The sequence below is a fragment of the Aegilops tauschii genome, chromosome 7, assembly GCF_002575655.3.
Source record: "Aegilops tauschii subsp. strangulata cultivar AL8/78 chromosome 7, Aet v6.0, whole genome shotgun sequence".
In the NCBI taxonomy this organism is placed as follows: Eukaryota; Viridiplantae; Streptophyta; class Magnoliopsida; order Poales; family Poaceae; genus Aegilops; species Aegilops tauschii.
In genome coordinates, this window is record NC_053041.3 from 622,250,734 (window position 1) to 622,267,719 (window position 16,986).

General features: G+C 46.2%; 3 protein-coding genes across 5 annotated transcripts; 2 read left to right on the forward strand and 1 right to left on the reverse strand.

Moving 5' to 3' along the window:
• Positions 1 to 4,360: 4,360 nt before the first annotated feature.
• Positions 4,361 to 8,045, forward strand: LOC109735369 (formamidopyrimidine-DNA glycosylase). 3 transcript variants are annotated; one of them, XM_040395081.3, is made up of 10 exons: positions 4,361 to 4,745; positions 5,054 to 5,105; positions 5,206 to 5,263; positions 5,898 to 5,966; positions 6,083 to 6,208; positions 6,334 to 6,384; positions 6,771 to 6,848; positions 6,939 to 7,038; positions 7,143 to 7,283; positions 7,364 to 8,045. In XM_040395081.3, exons 1-9 carry the CDS (start codon positions 4,514 to 4,516, stop codon positions 7,259 to 7,261), a joined length of 885 nt encoding a protein of 294 aa, XP_040251015.1. In that variant the 5' UTR covers positions 4,361 to 4,513; the 3' UTR covers positions 7,262 to 7,283; positions 7,364 to 8,045. The 3 variants fall into 3 exon arrangements, with proteins under 3 accessions (XP_040251015.1, XP_020150171.1, XP_020150170.1); XM_020294582.4 differs by having other exon boundaries at positions 7,233 to 7,283; XM_020294581.4 differs by having other exon boundaries at positions 7,249 to 7,283.
• Positions 8,046 to 12,318: 4,273 nt separating this feature from the next.
• LOC109735368 (uncharacterized) lies at positions 12,319 to 15,124 on the forward strand. Its single transcript, XM_020294580.4, has 4 exons — positions 12,319 to 13,352; positions 13,449 to 13,649; positions 13,725 to 14,007; positions 14,844 to 15,124. The coding sequence occupies exons 1-4, from the start codon at positions 12,396 to 12,398 to the stop codon at positions 14,879 to 14,881; spliced, it is 1,479 nt and encodes a 492-aa protein (XP_020150169.1). The 5' UTR covers positions 12,319 to 12,395; the 3' UTR covers positions 14,882 to 15,124.
• Positions 15,125 to 16,152: 1,028 nt separating this feature from the next.
• LOC120969183 (uncharacterized) lies at positions 16,153 to 16,764 on the reverse strand. The gene has a single exon (XM_040396288.1). It carries the CDS (start codon positions 16,762 to 16,764, stop codon positions 16,153 to 16,155), a length of 612 nt encoding a protein of 203 aa, XP_040252222.1.
• Positions 16,765 to 16,986: the final 222 nt, after the last annotated feature.

Below are 16,986 nucleotides of genomic sequence, written 5' to 3' on the forward strand. Positions count from 1 at the left end.
CGTATGCAAAAGTTATGCCCATTTTAAGAAATTCCAGAGAGATTTTGCAAATAAAGTCGAAATTCATATTTGTTAATTTTCCCAACAACTAGACCACATATCACATGGGAAACTTACTTTATTTTATTTTTTTGACATTTCCATCATTTTCTTCTTTTTTTTTTAAACTGAAAAGGCGGTCCACGGCGGGGGGGGGGGGGGGAGGGGGTGCATTCGGTGGAATGGGCCAAGTTACTAATGGCGCACCGTGGGGGTGGTGCGCCATTAGTAGTTCACCTAGTAATGGCGCACCTCCCCAACCGTGCGCCATTAGTAGTTTTTCAAAAAAAAATTGAAACAAACAAAATTTGTAACAAAATTACTAATGGCGCACCTGTGAGTGGTGCGCCATTAACTCCCATGGTGCGCCATTAGTAGTTGAACTACTATTGGCGCACCACTCACAGGTGCGCCATTAGTAGTTTAAAAAATAAAAATAAAAAAAATTTGAAAAAAAAAATTGAAACATAATTACTAATGGCGCACCGTGGGGTGGTGCGCCATTACTAGTTGAACTACTAATGGCGCACCATCCCACGGTGCGCCATTAGTAGTTTTGAAAAAATTAAAAAAAATTACTAATGGCGCACCGTGGATGTGGTGCGCCATTAGTATTTTCACACTAATGGCGCACCGACACATGGTGCGCCATTAGTATTTAGTAATGGCGCACCACATGTACAGTGCGTCATTAGTGGCCATTCCATCTATAGCCCTTTTCCTAGTAGTGCCATTTTCCATAACATACCAGAGATCGTTATCAATTGCCTCAAGATGCATTCGCATCTTATTTTTCCAGTAGCGGTAGTCCGTCCCATCGAAGGTAGGACACCCAGAAGAGACCTTGATCATACCTGCGGTCGACATAGCTAAAACTTCAAGCGGTTAAACCAAAATCACACAGAACAAGGGAGTACCTTGCTCTGATACCAATTGAAAGTGTGTTATATCGACTAGAGGGGGTGAATAGGCGATTTTTATGAATTCTTCACTGAGAATTTGTGGGTGAGGAAATTCCTTAGCGAAGAACTACTTGCAGTGGAATAAGTACTCAAAAGTATGCATAGCAGAACACAAGCATAGTCATCATGATGAAATGAAAACAAGCACAGAGTACAGAAAGCGTAAACACAGGATAGCACAGGATGAAGACAAACAGACTGAAGAAATTGAACTGAGGAAATTGAGAAAGTCTTCAGTCAAAGTCTTCAAACACAGATATGAACAAGCATACAACACAGTAATGAAGAGATGAAAGAGTTGAGGAAATAGAACCAGTTGGCTTGGTGAAGACAATGATTTGGTAGACCAGTTCCAACGGCTGTCTCAGTTGTACGTCTGGTTGGAGCGGCTAGGTATTTAAACCTGAGGACACACAGTCCTGGACACACAATCCGCACCGTATTCTCCTTGAACTAAGGTCACACAGACCTCGTCCAATCACTCGTGGTAAGTCTTCAGGTGACTTCCAAACCTTCACAAACTCGGTCACTCGGCGATCCACAATTTCCTCTTGGATGCTCTAGACCATGACGCCTAACCGTCTGGAAGAAGCACAGTCTTCAAAGGTAACAAGCGTCGGATCCACGCAGGATCAATCTCTTCAGATGCTCAATCACTTGGGGTTTGTAGGTGTTTGGGTTTGGGTTTTCCTCACTTGATGATTTTCGCTCAAAGTCCTCGGACGATGGGATGCTCTCAAATGACAAGTGTCAGTTTCTCTCGGAGCAGCCAACCAGCTAGTGGTTGTAGGGGCGGCTATTTATAGCCTAGGGAGCAGCCCGTCATGATAAGACATAAATGCCCTTCAATGATATGACCGTTAGGTGGGTAGATATTTTGGGACAGCTGGCGCATAGCACAGCAACGGTCGGAAATTTGAGTATCAAATTCCTCAGGGCTATCATGTTCCTCACTGTGTAGGCAATCCGTACTGGCGAATTCCTAACTCCTCAGTCAGAACAAATTCCTCAGAGACCAGAAGAACTTCGTCTCTGTCACTGAAGAATATGACTGAACTGTGTGAGATTTCCAATGGTTTCACTCGAAGGGATTGGTAGGTGTAGGATTTTGAGTTGAGCATCACATGGAAATTTTTCCTCAGTATTTCCTCGACCCCCTTTAATAGTACGGTGTTTCCTATGACTAAAGAAAGAGAAAATGAAACTACGAAAACAAAAGTCTTCACGCTTCATGTTCCTCAAATGAATACCAAGTCTTCAAGGTCACACCAATTTCTTCACTTTCAAAGTCTTCAGAAAGTCTTCAGAAATCCAAAGTCTGCAAACGAAGAACTTCATTTTTAGGGTTCGACTTTCTCTGTAAATATCAAACTCCTCATAGACTTATAGACCTGTGTACACTCATAAACACATTAGTCCCTTAACCTATAAGTCTTCAATACACCAAAATCACTAAGGGGCACTAGATGCACTTACAACTGATAATCACGGTGCGTCCGCCGCCTCCATTGTGTGCCACACGTCCTCAGCATAAAGGCAAGTGTAATTACCTATTTTAACAACAACGGTATTGTTGCAAATCTTGGTGGTGAACGACTACTGCGATGTGATGCAGCTTCATTTTGTAGAAATATAATCCTGCAACAACTCCTCTGTTGCCAAAGAATATATAACAAGATGGTTGTTGCAGAAAAATTCCAAAAATATTATGCAACAAGATGTCCGTTGCAAAAAATTCTGCAACAAGATGTCCGTTGCAAGAAATTTTCGCAACAAGACATCTGTTGCAATGGTGGATAGGAACGCTCGGCCGCTCAATGCGTCAAATCTGATAGCTTGCGCCCGGCCAATCTTTCAAAAAGATCAACCACGGACGCGTAGCGTGCCCCATTATTCCTAAGATTATTCCTAGTCGTTAGTTTATTGTTGAAGAACAACCAATGAAACACATGAATTTTTGCGGGACTTTAAGGTTCCACACAGCAGGGATACAATAAGATCCATAGAATCCGCATAAATTGCCGCAACTTATGTTCATCATGAGTTAGTTCTTGTGCGTGCATCAGAAGTACGATATCAATTTATGACATGACAGCCTGCATTTTTATTTTTGAGAACCTGCAAAAAAGGGAGCCATTAGTTAACGAGCGCTCCATCGGGAGCCTCGCAACGATCAGCGCCACTTGGCGCGCTCTCAGCCATTCGTCACGTGTCGCGCTCTTGGCGTTCCCTCTGTATTTTGTTTTTTTTCGCACGCGTTTTCGGCTATTTAAACGGTTTTTTTAGTTTTTTTCGACATTTTGGTTTTTCACCGGTCTTAGCTTTCCGAAAAAAAAATTTGAATTTTTTTTCTGCGAAAAAACACGTTTTCTATTTTTTTTTCCTTTCGCGAGAGTCACGGCCATGCCTCTCCGAAATGAAAAAAACGCGTTTTCTATTTTTTTCTTTCGCGAGAGTCACGGTTTTGCTTCCGCGAGTGTACGGTTGTGCTTTCGCGAGAGTCACGGCTGTGCCTCTCGGAAACGAAAAAAAACACGTTTTCTGTTTTTTTTCCTTTCGCACGAGTCACGGTTTTGCTTTCATTAGAGGCACGCTTGTGCTTTCGCCAGAGTCACGGCCGTGCCTCTCGGAAACGAAAAAAACATGTTTTCTGTTTTTTTCCTTTCGCAAGAGTCACGGTTTTGCTTCCACGAGAGGCACGCTAGTGCTTTCGCCAGAGTCACGGCCGTGCCTCTCGGAAACGAAAAAAAAACGTATTTTTTGTTTTTTTCTTTCGCGAAAGTCACGGTTTTGCTTCCACGAGAGGCACGGGTGTGCTTTCGCGAGAGTCATGGCCATGCCTCCTCGGAAACGAAAGAAAAACGCATTTTCTCTTCTTTTTTTTCCTTCCACGAGAGTCACAGTTTTGCTTCTGCGAGAGGCACGGTTGTGATTTCGTGAGAGGATGGGCGTGCCTCTTTCAAAAAGGGAAAAAACCCGTGCTCCCGGTTCGGTTTTTTCGTCCGGTTTATTTGTCTGTTTTTTTGTGAAAAATAAGTTCATCAAAACCTATCATGGGATTTAGTTTTGAACATCTCGACGCGATGAATACAACGGTGAAAGCGGTTTGAGATTTGGACGCACAATTTGAGAAATAAAACGTTTTGAATAAACGGATCTACGAAAAAAGAGAAAATTCCTAAGTTGCGACAAGTGACGTGCTGTGCGCCACTTGTCGCAACCTGAGAAGTTGGAGTGATCTTTGTAACGAGTACTTCTCAACTAGTGATTTCGGCAAAAAAACACACGACAGCTTGCAACTAATAATAAATGTGTTCACATCAACCATGTCCCGATGGGCCCGCCCATCCGAACGGCCCGCGCACGCGTGAGGACACATCCGCACGGCCTGTGCACGCGTGAGGAGACGCCCAAACTCAGCCCATTCGCACAGGGGCTCGCCGTGCTGCCCCTGCCCCTGCCTGCCTGACACTGACGCCGGACAGGACTCAGGGGAGAGAGAGAGAGCGGAGATGCCGGAACTGCCGGAGGTGGAGGCGGCGCGGCGGGCGCTGGAGGCGCACTGCGTGGGCCGCCGCATCACGCGCTGCGCCGTCGCGGACGACCCCAAGGTCGTCGTCGCTGCCGCCGGGCGCGTGACCTTCGAGCGCGCCATGGTGGGCAGGACCATCGTGGCCGCGCGCCGGAGGGGCAAGAATCTCTGGCTCCGCCTCGACGCCCCGCCCTTCCCCTCGTTCCAGTTCGGTCAGTATCCACTACCACCACACGACAGTTTCCCCGACCTACCCTGCCTCTGCTTGCTTTGCCGATTGCAGTCTTGTTCTGCAGTAACTCGCTGGAGGTGCATTAGCTTGATTGGCGACGATTTATGCTCGATTCCCATAGAAATCCCGTATAGTGTCAAGATGAATTTGCTTAATTGCTCGCTGATGATATCCCAATGACAATTGTTGCTGATTAGTGTCCTCTAGAGATGGAGAGTTGGGAAAGGGGGCAATATTTTGGGCTTCACCAAACACCGAGATTGACATGGACATGGTCTGGGTTTGCAGGGATGGCAGGTGCGATCTACATAAAGGGCGTTGCCGTCACAAAGTACAAGAGGCAAGTGCTCCTTTCCGTTTCGTATCTCACTGTTGTTTCACTAGGATAGATTATTACTAGTACAGTTGGAGCTCATAACGAAGCTTATGGATGGTTTCAGATCGGCTGTCAACTCCGAGGACGAGTGGCCCTCCAAGTACTCCAAATTCTTCGTCGAGGTCAGGAGCCCAATAAACAACGTCCAGATTCTTTTCAGTTATTCTAAACACGGAGTTATCTGTGGTAATGTGTTGCTTTTGCGGCAGTGCTTGTACAAGATGGTGAACTTCAGGTGTGAGCTCACGAGTTGAAAGTGGCATGAGTCACTTCTCTTGCAAACTTTTGTTGGTTAATTTGTAGAATAACCGTGGCTGTAGATAAGCAGGAAAGGCCATGTTTCAGTAGCCCATATCTTTCAACACAACAAGCTTAATAAACTCATGGACAGAGATTCTAATGTTCATCACCCGCTCTTCAGAATTGGGCGTGTTCCGGGGAATGCCAGCAAAAATAGGATATGGAGGCCCTGGCTCATTCGCCAGGACTAGAGCTAGCACACGGAAACCTGCGGCCTGGCACAAATAGCCCTCATGAGATTAAGACACTTAATTCCCTTGTAATAAAAGAAATTATATCATCAATCGTTAGAATTTCCCCACTAGTTAGTCCCTCCTGAAGATGGCTAGGAAGGAGCTCTACGGCTTGGAGTTATCATTGATGTCTCTAACCTGTTCACACTGGAAGCCAAGGCTCATCTGAAGTTAGTTTTCAACTTTGATGTGCCCAACCTTTTAAAATTTACGCGTTGTACAGCTTGATGATGGCTTGGAGTTTTCTTTCACTGATAAGAGGCGCTTTGCAAGAGTTCGGTTATTTGATGATGTAAGTGCTTTTATTGCTTTCTCAAGTTTAGTTTAAATTATCTGGAGCCAAGGCAAGAGTTCGGTTATTTTCCTTTAAATTTTATAACAGTTTGCTCACTCAAGTATTGTTCGCAGCCTGAAACGGTACCTCCAATTTCTGAGTTAGGTCCAGATGCGCTCTTTGAGCCGATGTCTGTTGATAATTTTGTGGACTCACTGAGCAGGAAGAAGATTGGAATAAAAGCTCTTTTACTTGATCAGGTGATTATTGTTGAGTCGATAGAAGTTATTGGCTCTACAATTATGTTTTCCTATGATATACAGAATTAACTTGTTCTATTTTCTGATAATACCATAATTGACATCTTGCATTTTTTTATGAGCAGAGCTTCATATCAGGCATTGGTAATTGGATTGCAGATGAGGTGCTTTACCAGGTATTGGTAGAAAAAATTGTGAGGCTTGCACCAAACGAAATACCCGAACTTTGAATTTGTTATGGGCCTGGAAATGTACGAACGCTAGGACTAAGGATTGGACACTCGCCCTTGGATGCTAGAGGCCTGATTGTACAAGAGGGGATGGGACCAGGATTTCATTTTGTTAATCATTGCCCCCCTCCAGCTAATAATTCAAAAAGGAATTAATAGCCATTCCATGGACCCTAAGCAATCTGATCTTATCCCTAACAATTTCGGCTAACACACACCTAGGAGTCCTAGGAAATAAATCTGCTACTGTTCAATAGATAGAACTGCTGCATCTTCTGCACTTGTGTTTCAGTGCGGCTTGGCCATAACAAAATTCATGTTATTATTTGTAGTCGAAAATCCATCCATTGCAGATTGCTTCTAGCCTAACAAGGGAGAGTTGTGAAGCGCTACACCAAAGCATCCAAGAGGTTACTCTAACTTTACATTGTTTTGAGTAACTGTACTGCACTACTGTATACCTTGCAGAATACTTGTGTCTTGACCCAAGAATTTATTAGGTTGTGACATATGCTGTCGATGTTGATGCTAATTGTGATCGCTTTCCTGTGGAATGGTTGTTTCATCACCGCTGGGGCAAGAAGCCTGGTAAAGTCGATGGTGAGTTTCTAAAGGAAAAAATTGATAGTCTTGAACACGGTCACATCCATTATTTGAGAAAATTGGCCACTGACAGAACTCATCGTAATTTTGCATTTCATAAGATGAACTGCGGCAATTATGCAGGAAAATAGGAATGCCAGTAATTATGTGCTCCAGTTTGTTATCCTTTGGCCCTCGTCAGATTTATCCAGTTTCTGGTTATTGCAGGAAAGAAAATTGAATTCATAACAGCTGGTGGCAGGGTGAGCAACACTACTTCACTATCACACTTTCTGCCATCCTAGATCTATCTAACCCTCTGATTTGTACTCTCTCTATTTAGACTACAGCCTATGTGCCACAACTGCAGAAGCTGACTGGGACCCAATCTAACAAAAAAGTAGTGGCTAGCCCAGGGCAAGTGAGCGAGGATGGTGATGCCAAGGAAGCAGGGGCAGAAGTAGAAGTGGAAGCTGATGATGATTTGAAGCCAAGAAAGAGAGTGGCAACATTCAAGGCTGCCAAGGGACAGCAAAACAAGGATGCCATAAGTGCCCCTTCCAAAATAACAAGGAAAATTGCTGGTGGCAAGAAGAAACAAAGCATTAAACATGGCAGCAAAGATGATATGAAGACTACAGGACGAAACAAAGCTGGTGCTGGTAGCAACTATGAGCATGGTTTGGACGAACCTGCTGCTAAGATGCGCAAAGTATCAGGCCGGGGTACAAGAAATTCGTCCAAGAATAAACCGAAGACTACCAAATAATTAATCTGGAAGAAGATAAAAGTGTATGGTGGTTACACGTTGTCTAACATCAGTTTAGTGTAGAGTATGTTGGTTATGTGTTTTATACTACATTCCAGTGATTATGAAACCATTTGAAATCCCCGGAATTTCGTAACCTTGTCTCGGTTTCTTGAACTGCAGCAGTATCGTGTTACCGTATGAACAGAAAATGCATCTGTTTGAACTTTCCATCTGTGTTCATTATGAAATCTAATGGTCAGATTCTCCTCTCAAATTTGGCCATCAATGTCTTCAATAAACTTGGACAGAGCCTTCATTGCAGTATTTGGTGATATTTGATATATATATATATGATGTTGTTGCAAATATGAAAATGTTACATACAAAATACACTAGAACTGATCCTATCACTAGTAGAAAAGGGGGCTTTTGTCCCGGTTGGTAAGGGCCTTTAGTCCCGGTTTTTGAACCGGGACTAAAGGGTCGTTAGTAATGCCTCCCCCCTTTAGTCCGGGTTCTTACACAAACCGGGACTAAAGGCCGTCCACATGGACGCAGCCTGGAGCTCCACCTTTAGTCCCGGTTGGTGTTACCAACCGGGACTAAAGGAAATTTTATGATATTTTTTTTTGAAATTTTTTTTTGCGAATTTTTTTTATTTTTTTTTATTTTCAAATTTCTGAATTATTTTAACCTTTAATCTCTAATCACCACCCCTCATCACTGCTCAATTTATCCTCTAATCTCTAATCACCCCTCATCATTCCAAATCATCTAACTTCCCGGCACTACTCCAGCCTGAGCACGCTTAACTTCCGGGTTCTATTCTCCCTCGTTTCCAAGTCTGCACTTGTTGTTTTTCTGACAATAGTAAGATGTCAATTCTATTAACCCTCAGGAATTTAGCTTGAGCATGAAGTGACACATTTCACTGTTTGAGTTTGAAACTATTGTTTTTAAAAACAATAATTATTTAGTAACACTAATATTTCTGGAATAATTAGTTTGACCAATGTTTGACCACAGTTTGACCAGATTTGACCAAAATTCAAAAAAACTGAAATAATTATTTAGTAACACTAATATTCTAGAATAATTAGTTTGACCATTGTTGGACCACAGTTTGACCACAATTTGAATTTTTTTGAATTTTTTTGCCTCTCCAGATCTTAAAAGCCCCGTATCTTTTTTCTGTTAGGTTTTTGAGGATTTTGAAAATGTTTAACGAGGTTCCCCCTGTTAAATTCGGATGTAACTTTTCGAGTAGATGATTTTTCATATAAAAAACTTTTTCATCCGAGTTCGTATGCAAAAGTTATGCCCATTTTAAGAAATTCTAGAGAGTTTTTGCAAATAAAGTCGAAATTCATATTTGTTAATTTTCCCAACAACTAGACCACATATCACATGGGAAACTTATTTTATTTTATTTTTTTGACATTTCCATCATTTTCTTTTGTTTTTTCTAAAACTGAAAAGGCGGTCCGGGGGGGGGGGGGATAGAGTTTGAAAATGGGCCCTTTAGTACCGGTTCGTGCCATGAACCGGTACTAATGCCTCAAAGCCCATTAATACCGGTTGGTGGCACCAACCGGTACTAAAGGTTAGACCTTTAGTCCCGGTTGGTGCCACCAACCGGTACTAATGGGCATCGCACCCTTTAGTTCCGGTTCGTGGCACCAACCGGGACTAAAGGGCCCAGGTGAACCGGAACTAATGCCTTAGCCGCACGAACCGGGACCAATGCTCACATTAGTCCCGGTTCGTGACTGAACCGGGACTAATGTGAAAATTGCCCTGTGACGAAAGCCCTGTTTTGTACTAGTGTATGTACAAAAGAGGGCTACCCTTATCAACAAAAGCACCAACCAATTTTTTATTTAAGAAAAGACACCCAAGAGGGCATCTTAGATCTGATAAATATCGAGAGAAACAATAACTAGTATAACAAAAAGACAACTGGACGCAGAATAAACAATGAAATTAAAATTATATTGAAAATCATATTGGCCTTGTTCTTTCCTTTAATTGTACACTGTCCACTCGAGGTTGAAAATTGCACTGAAGCAATGGTAAAGAAAAGTGACACCTGCAAATGCCCTTGCTATATCAGGATTTAGAGACCACAATAGCTGCTTGCCGCTTGAGATGAGATCTAGAAGTTGCCGAAAAAACATCGTTGGAGCATCACCTCACGCAGTACATCCTGCAATCCATTACCACTAGAGCAGAGAGTTGGAGAAGGCGGACCATGTCGCAGAACAACATGGAAGAAAATATCCAAGCCGTCGCACTAATAGATGGCCAATTGCACTCCTTGATAGACACACCAACTGCCACGATTCAAAGAGAACCAACAGCTAACAGATCTTTCGACAAGAACTCTAACAAACCCTTCTTCAAGGCCGGATCAGACTTCATCGAGGTAGGAGATGCCAGAGAGACCTTATTTCAACACGCCATCGTCTCCACCACCTCATCAACGTCGCCTAGGGAACAAAACCTAAGGAGAAGATAAAAAAAATAGATGGGTCCCGCTCCTCTTGCTGCCGACCGACCGAGCCTGTCAGATGGGGATAGGAGGGTTCCAATACCAATGCTTTGGCTCATCCTGCAAACGTTTAACTAGAGTTTATTTAAAAATCTGGTCGAACCCCAAGCCGTATGGCCTTGCGACGCTTGTTTGTGCACTCTTTGGTTGCCAACGATTCTGGTGGGCTCCTTGGTTAATGGAATGAGCAAATTTCCAATTTAAGAAAATATATATCGTTGCTAGTTTGCTGAGAAAGGGTTTCCCCCGCTTTGTATTCCAAAGCAACCAACATCGATCACAAAGCAAATGCTGTGGCGAGCATCACATCAAGCCCAAAAGGAAAAAAAGAAGAAGAAACAAATGAAAACAACGGCAGCTCGACAAAAGCGCGGATGACCCGCCACCGCCGCGCCCTTCGGAAACGACCCACCACAAAACAAGGCTACGGTTCGCCGCGTACCAAGCAACACCTCCAAGAAGGAATGCGACGCCAATGACGCCGTTGCCTAGACGTGTCCTAGCGTTTCCCTTGGCAGACAAAGGGGAGTGGGGATGAAGACCAACGACACCCTCCAGGAAGGAACGGCGACACACACAGGCGTCACCGCATCGGAGCTGGAAGAACCGGCAAGGATTTCACCCGCCCTCCATACCTCACCGCCCAATTCGGACAGGGGCCAACTAGCCAACTCGCCGCCCACCAGCATGCGCCACCGCGGGTCGCAATGCCACCCACGCCGCCTCACTGAGAACACCACCACGAGGCCAAGAGCACGAGGAGAGAAGCGTCGGGCGACGGGAGCAGCAACACCGTAGCCACGCGGGAGGGAACCACCTCCACCGCCGTCGTGCGGGAGGCCCGTGCCACCGGCACAGTCGCGGTCGCCATCCGGACGCGACAACAGGGCATATACTAGGCCACCCCTGGCCCGCCCAGGCCTGAATCGGGCCCACTAAGCCGCGCCGGCCACGCTGCAGTAGAGCGGCACCAGCGCCGTTGCTCCCCCGCTTGTCGGAAGCCACGCTGCCAACCCGCCCAGACCCAGAGGGCCCAAATCTGGGCCAAGTAGGCGCCGCCGTGCCACCACGCCGCCACACCGGACCGCTGCCGCCTAGGAACAACCCTAGGCGCTGCTCCGCCCCGCACCAAGAACAACTGAGAGGGAAATGGCCAGGGGCCGCCGCCGCCAGCGTCGCCCGGGCCAAGCCCGGCGACGAGCACCGGCGATGGCGGCGGGGAGGGAGGGGTGAGGGAGAGCTGGACGAAGAAGGGCCAGGGCACAGCCAGTCTCCCGCGGGGGCGATGCAGTCACGAGAGCTGGGGGGGGGGGGAGAGGAGGTGAGGTGTGTATAATCACTTGTATCCCCCTTTGCTTGTTTCCGTCTTCCTTTTATACCCAGAGTGGGATCGAGATAATGATAGTTAGGTGTCAACCCAGCAAATCGCCATTCGATGTTGATCCAAAGGTGTAGAAAATGGTCACGTATTTAAGGGCATCACGTCAGCGTGATGTCAAACTCAAGCCTTAGGATGCCACGTCTGCTCTTCGTCTTCCTCCAGACTCCTTGACGCTTCTCCTCCCCCACCCCACACCCATCAAGCTCACCACCTCCTCCGCCGCCGCCGAATTTGCCAATGACCTCGAACCCACTAGCGTCGCATCCCAATAAGGTCTTCTTCGAATGCCGTCTCGGCACTCATTAACCGTCTACCACCCTGTGCAATCTCACCCCCGCAGGTCGTCGGTGTCGACCTTTTGCCCTCATCACCTCTGTCATTCACCTACACTGGTTGCCGCGCTAAGTCAAGACGGCGACACGAGCTTCATAGTTTTTTTTTATGATATAAGAAAAATGACAACTTATGTGTATTTGAAACTACATATACCACACATCAACGCTGGTCTGGGTTTATGCTTGAAACAATAAGAAAAGACCGGAAGGGGAATGTTGGTGGAACCTCGTACTACTTACTCAGAGTAGTGGTGACTGGTGGTCACTCATCAGTGTACTGCATCAGTCCCCACTCCCCACCCATAATTCTAGGGTTGTGTCACTCTCTCCCGTCGGAGAGGTGAGATCCGGGCGTCGATGGAGGCGAGCTCGGGTCCTAGCCGGAGTTCCAGCCAGGAGCCGGATGGCCCATGCGACGGAGCGGACCGCCTCAGCGCCCTCCCCGACGACCTGCTCCTCGACGTCCTCGCCCGCCTCCCCTGCGCCGCCGCCGCCGCCCGCACCGAAGTCCTCTCCCGCCGGTGGCTCGGCCTCTGGGCCGGCCTCCGCCAGATCGTCTTCCGCGGCGTGGCCCTCCCGTCGCTCGAGGCGGCGCTCGGCCGCGTCGATCTTCCCCTGCCCGCGGTTTCCCTCATCAAAATCCGCGTCCCCATCAAGCAGCAGCGTCCCCATCAACCCGCCCCCAAGGACAAGGAGCACTGGAGAGACAGCGCCGGCGTCCCCATCAACTCGCTGCTCCGCGCCGCCGCGCGGCTCGAGCCGGAGAAGCTCGACTTCCGCATCCCCTCCGGCATAAGCGAGCGCGCCCTCGCTGTCGACCTGCCTTGCTTGCCCCGCGCCACCTTCATCGCGCTCAACTTTTCCTCCCTCTTCTCCCTCGCCGCCGTGCCGGCCGGCGCCGAGTTCCCCGCACTCGAGACGCTGTCCCTGGCGGAATGCATCACCGACCTCGGCGGCTTGCTCTCCTGCTGCCCGCGCTTGCGCACGCTCCGCCTCAGCAGGGCTGTGTTCCCTGACTGCGTCATTAGGGTCGTCAACTCGCCTCTGCTGCAGGAGCTTGTCGTGGAATGCGAGGCCAGATTGACACAGCGTGTCGTCATTGTTGCTCCCGAGCTTAAGCAATTGACCATCTCATTTACATCGGTGGTGGCGGTTAACATCACCGTCTTGGCGCCAGTGGTGGAGAAGATTTCATGGCAGTGCTGCTACTTGGGGCCGTATATTGTGTTTGGTCTTTGGAGCCTGAGCAAACTGCGGCTACAGTCGGCGGAGAGACAAGGAGAGCCAACGACGCTGTACATTTATGCCTGCGTCGTGCGTCCCCTCTACTGTTCAATCTGCTGCAAGCTCTGACTGAATTAATTTTACGAATGACAATATCTATATCTTGTTGGCAAATTGTTTTTTCAGGACCCGTCTCCTTTTCGCGCTCAGGTGCACAACTTTAGGCGGGAGATACAGAGGCACATGGTTGCTGCCTTCTCCGTTTTCGAGCTACATCTCACAGCCAAGGGGCATGCTTTCGGAGCGTTTGTGGTTCATCATCTCCTTGGGATGGATCGAATTAGTACTGCTACTCGGAGGCTTAAGGTCGTCCTACATAGATCAGAGGTAATTCTCTGCTCTTATTATATACCCCAATAATACATTGTGTGGTTTTATTCAGATATACATTTTTGGTTTTAGTTGAGAGAAGTATGCCCGACACACTGTCCTTGTGAGTCTCCGAACTGGAGGTCCCAAACTATCTCCTTGGATGCTCTCGAGGAAGTGGAGTTCAATGGATTCGACGGAGTGGATCATGAGTTTGATTTATTGGAATTGATACTTGGATGTGCACCGATGCTAAAAAGAATGATTGTCAAGCTGTCCGAGGAGACCTCGGCAAGTAATGATGGATGCGCAAAGATAGTCAACATCTTCAAGCAGGCATCTTCTTCTGTGGAATGTAATGTTTATCACAGCTCGGGTGAGTACATATTTGGCATGCATTATTAGTATCTTCTTAATGAAGCACAGATATACTCCCTCCGTTTCCGAAAAGAAGTCTTATAAATTTTCTCTTAAGTCATTTTGTATTGTAGTTGTTGATAATTTTTCTTATGCAAGTTTGTTCAAATTTTGCACCATTTGACTTGAGATAAAATTGTAGGCGTTCTTTTGGGAGACGGAGAGAATAACTGTTAATCATTGTGTAAGATTTGTCGAATATGTGTCGTTGACATGCTAATTATATAGTTTGCTTGTGCATCTCCAATTTATTAGCTAATTAAACATGTTATATTTCTGTCGAATTTGTGTGCTCAGACGCTCATATTTTTTATAGAAACTGAAACTGAATGGTGGATTGGATGATAAGAAAAATTCAGTATTTTTACTCAGGCTTCCTTACCTAAATTGCTCTTTTGCATTTCACAATCTTCTTCATTGGTCTTGCCATTTTGTTTTGCATCTGTATTCGAGTTTCTTGGTTAGCTGAGGTTATCCCATCTGAATTCATCGGCCTTGGGGTTTGGAACAAATTTTGGTTCCAGTTAAACTTTATGCAGCAATTACTTTGCTGTTCCTTTCTGTTGTCAGTGTGTATTATGTTTTATTTGCGGTTTTGCATCTGTATTCAGTAGCAGAAAGACAGTGCCCAGATAACCTAAAGTTTGTTGTCTCATCTAAATATTTCATTGGCCTTCGGGTTTCTTTCTGCTCTCAGCATATTGTGTTTTATTTGACATCATTCCTACACATATTACTCCACATTTGCTTGTTGTCATACTGACCGGAGCTTGTTTCAATTTGTCTCGTCTGCAGGGATAATGTACAGCAGCCAAAATTGCCCTTCGACATGATTGTCAACCTTAGGTCTGTCGATCCGTGGTGCACATTCACAAGATCATCCTTTGGTCTGTGGATTCGTCGCGCGCTGCGCATTGACAGGGTCTCGGGACTTTGCTTTGTTGCTTGAACTGATCATCTGGCGTGTTCTTTTGCCAGTGTACTGTACTAGCTATATACAAGGTGCACAGTTATATGTTTGTGTGGTTTCTGTGACATTTGACTATTGAATTAATGCACTCTACCTATGTCGTGAATCGTGAGTCAATTACTCGAAGCTGACTATCATGTTAAGCCTATGGTTTCAGTTCCTATTTTGAGCTGTTTCATTGTGACGACGACAGCTCTTTGTTTTCAGCGGGAGTGAAATGATCACCTTGCAGCTCTTTGTGCTTATAGCTATGGTTAGATGAACCAAGCGGCTCTGTGAATTAACCTCTGTTTCCTCTCTTTTCTAACTATTGCACCCTATATGATGGATTGAAGACGCATCTCTGTGTCACTTCTGTTTTAGCAGAATCTGTATCATCTTGTGTAGATGCAACAGGAGCATTGCGGCGACTCAGGGGCTGAGCTAGTGTGAGATATGCAGGGTGATAGTTGATTCCTGGCGACACTCCTTGCTTGAGTGCAATCTATGCGAGAAGCTCTGATTGCTGAAACAACGCCGGTGGCAAAGGCTTGGCTGTTCGGCTTGAGTGAGGAACTGCAGCATGATGAGTTCGTCAAAGCGGTTGTAACACCGTTGCCAGCAGTCTGGTGGGCTCGGCGTGGACCGATTCATGAAGCTGAATTTCAATCTATGCTGTTGGCCCATGCTTAAGTTGACAGGAAGGAGAGGACCAAGATTCCTCCATCAGGCCGTGTAAAATTCTGTAGCTCTCTTTTTTGAAGGGAGTGGGAGATATGTATGGCCGTGGATATTCGGCTTGAGTGAGGAACTACGGTAAGATGAGTTCGTCAGAGCGGCTGTAACGCTGTGGGCAGTCTGGTTGTGCCTCTCTTTGTGAACGTATGTTTGGCATGAAGCATGATGAATCCGTCAAGTATGGCTTTCGGATCCTCCAGATCCTTTGTGTATCCCTATGAACATCATTAGGCAATGAAGCTCTAATGTAATTCTGAAAAAAAAAGTGCAGTAGTGATGCCTCTCTGCACATGGTAATTCACGGTCCTGGCTAGATTAGCTTAGGGCATTTCCAACCGATCCCTAATAAATAGTGGAGGATCTGGCCGAGTAAACCCCGGTGGAGTATATTTACTCCACTAGCATGTGATAGTTCAACTAGGACTCGCTAAGACGTTGCCAGTGATGCTCAATAAGATCTTGTTGGAGTTGAGCATGAACTTGTTGGTTCTCGAACTTGCGATGCTCCTCAAGGAATGCCAGGATCCTGTTCATATCATACTCTGGCTCAACCTGAGTCCCGTTGGTGACGTACTGAAAGTTCTCAGGCATATCCCTCTCATCTTCAATGATCATGTTATGCAATATGATGCAACAAGTCATGATCTGCCATAGAACCTTGGAGCTCCAGTACTTGGCAGGGCCACGAACAATTGCAAAGCGCTTCTGAAGCACAGCGAAGGCTCTTTCCACATCTTTCCTAGCAGCTTCTTGACATTGGGCAAAGTGAATGCTTTTGTTACCTTTTGGGCGCGGAATTGTTTTGACCAAGGCGGCCCATGTTGGATAGATGCCATCCGCAAGGTAGTAACCCATTGAGTAGTTGTGGCCGTTGACCGAGTAGTTGCAAGCAGGAGCATCTCCTGTAATAAGCGTAGAAAACAGTGGCGATCTCGATAGCACATTCAAGTCATTGTGAGAGCCAAGAAAACCAAAGAATGAATGCCATATCCAAAGATCATTCATTGCAACTGCCTGAACAATGATCATTGGTTCATTGCAGTGGCCTTTGTACTAACCCTTTCACCCCGCATGACAATTCTTCCATGTCCAATGCATACAGTCAAGTGATCCAAGCATCCTTGGCCATCCTCTTGTTTCACTCTCTGTCATCAGCCTCTGGGTGTCTTTGTCGCATTTCGGGTTTCGTAGACCCTAGAGAGGTTCGAACTCTGGGGTGCGCACGAATAACACTCTCTCCCCCGCGCGCCC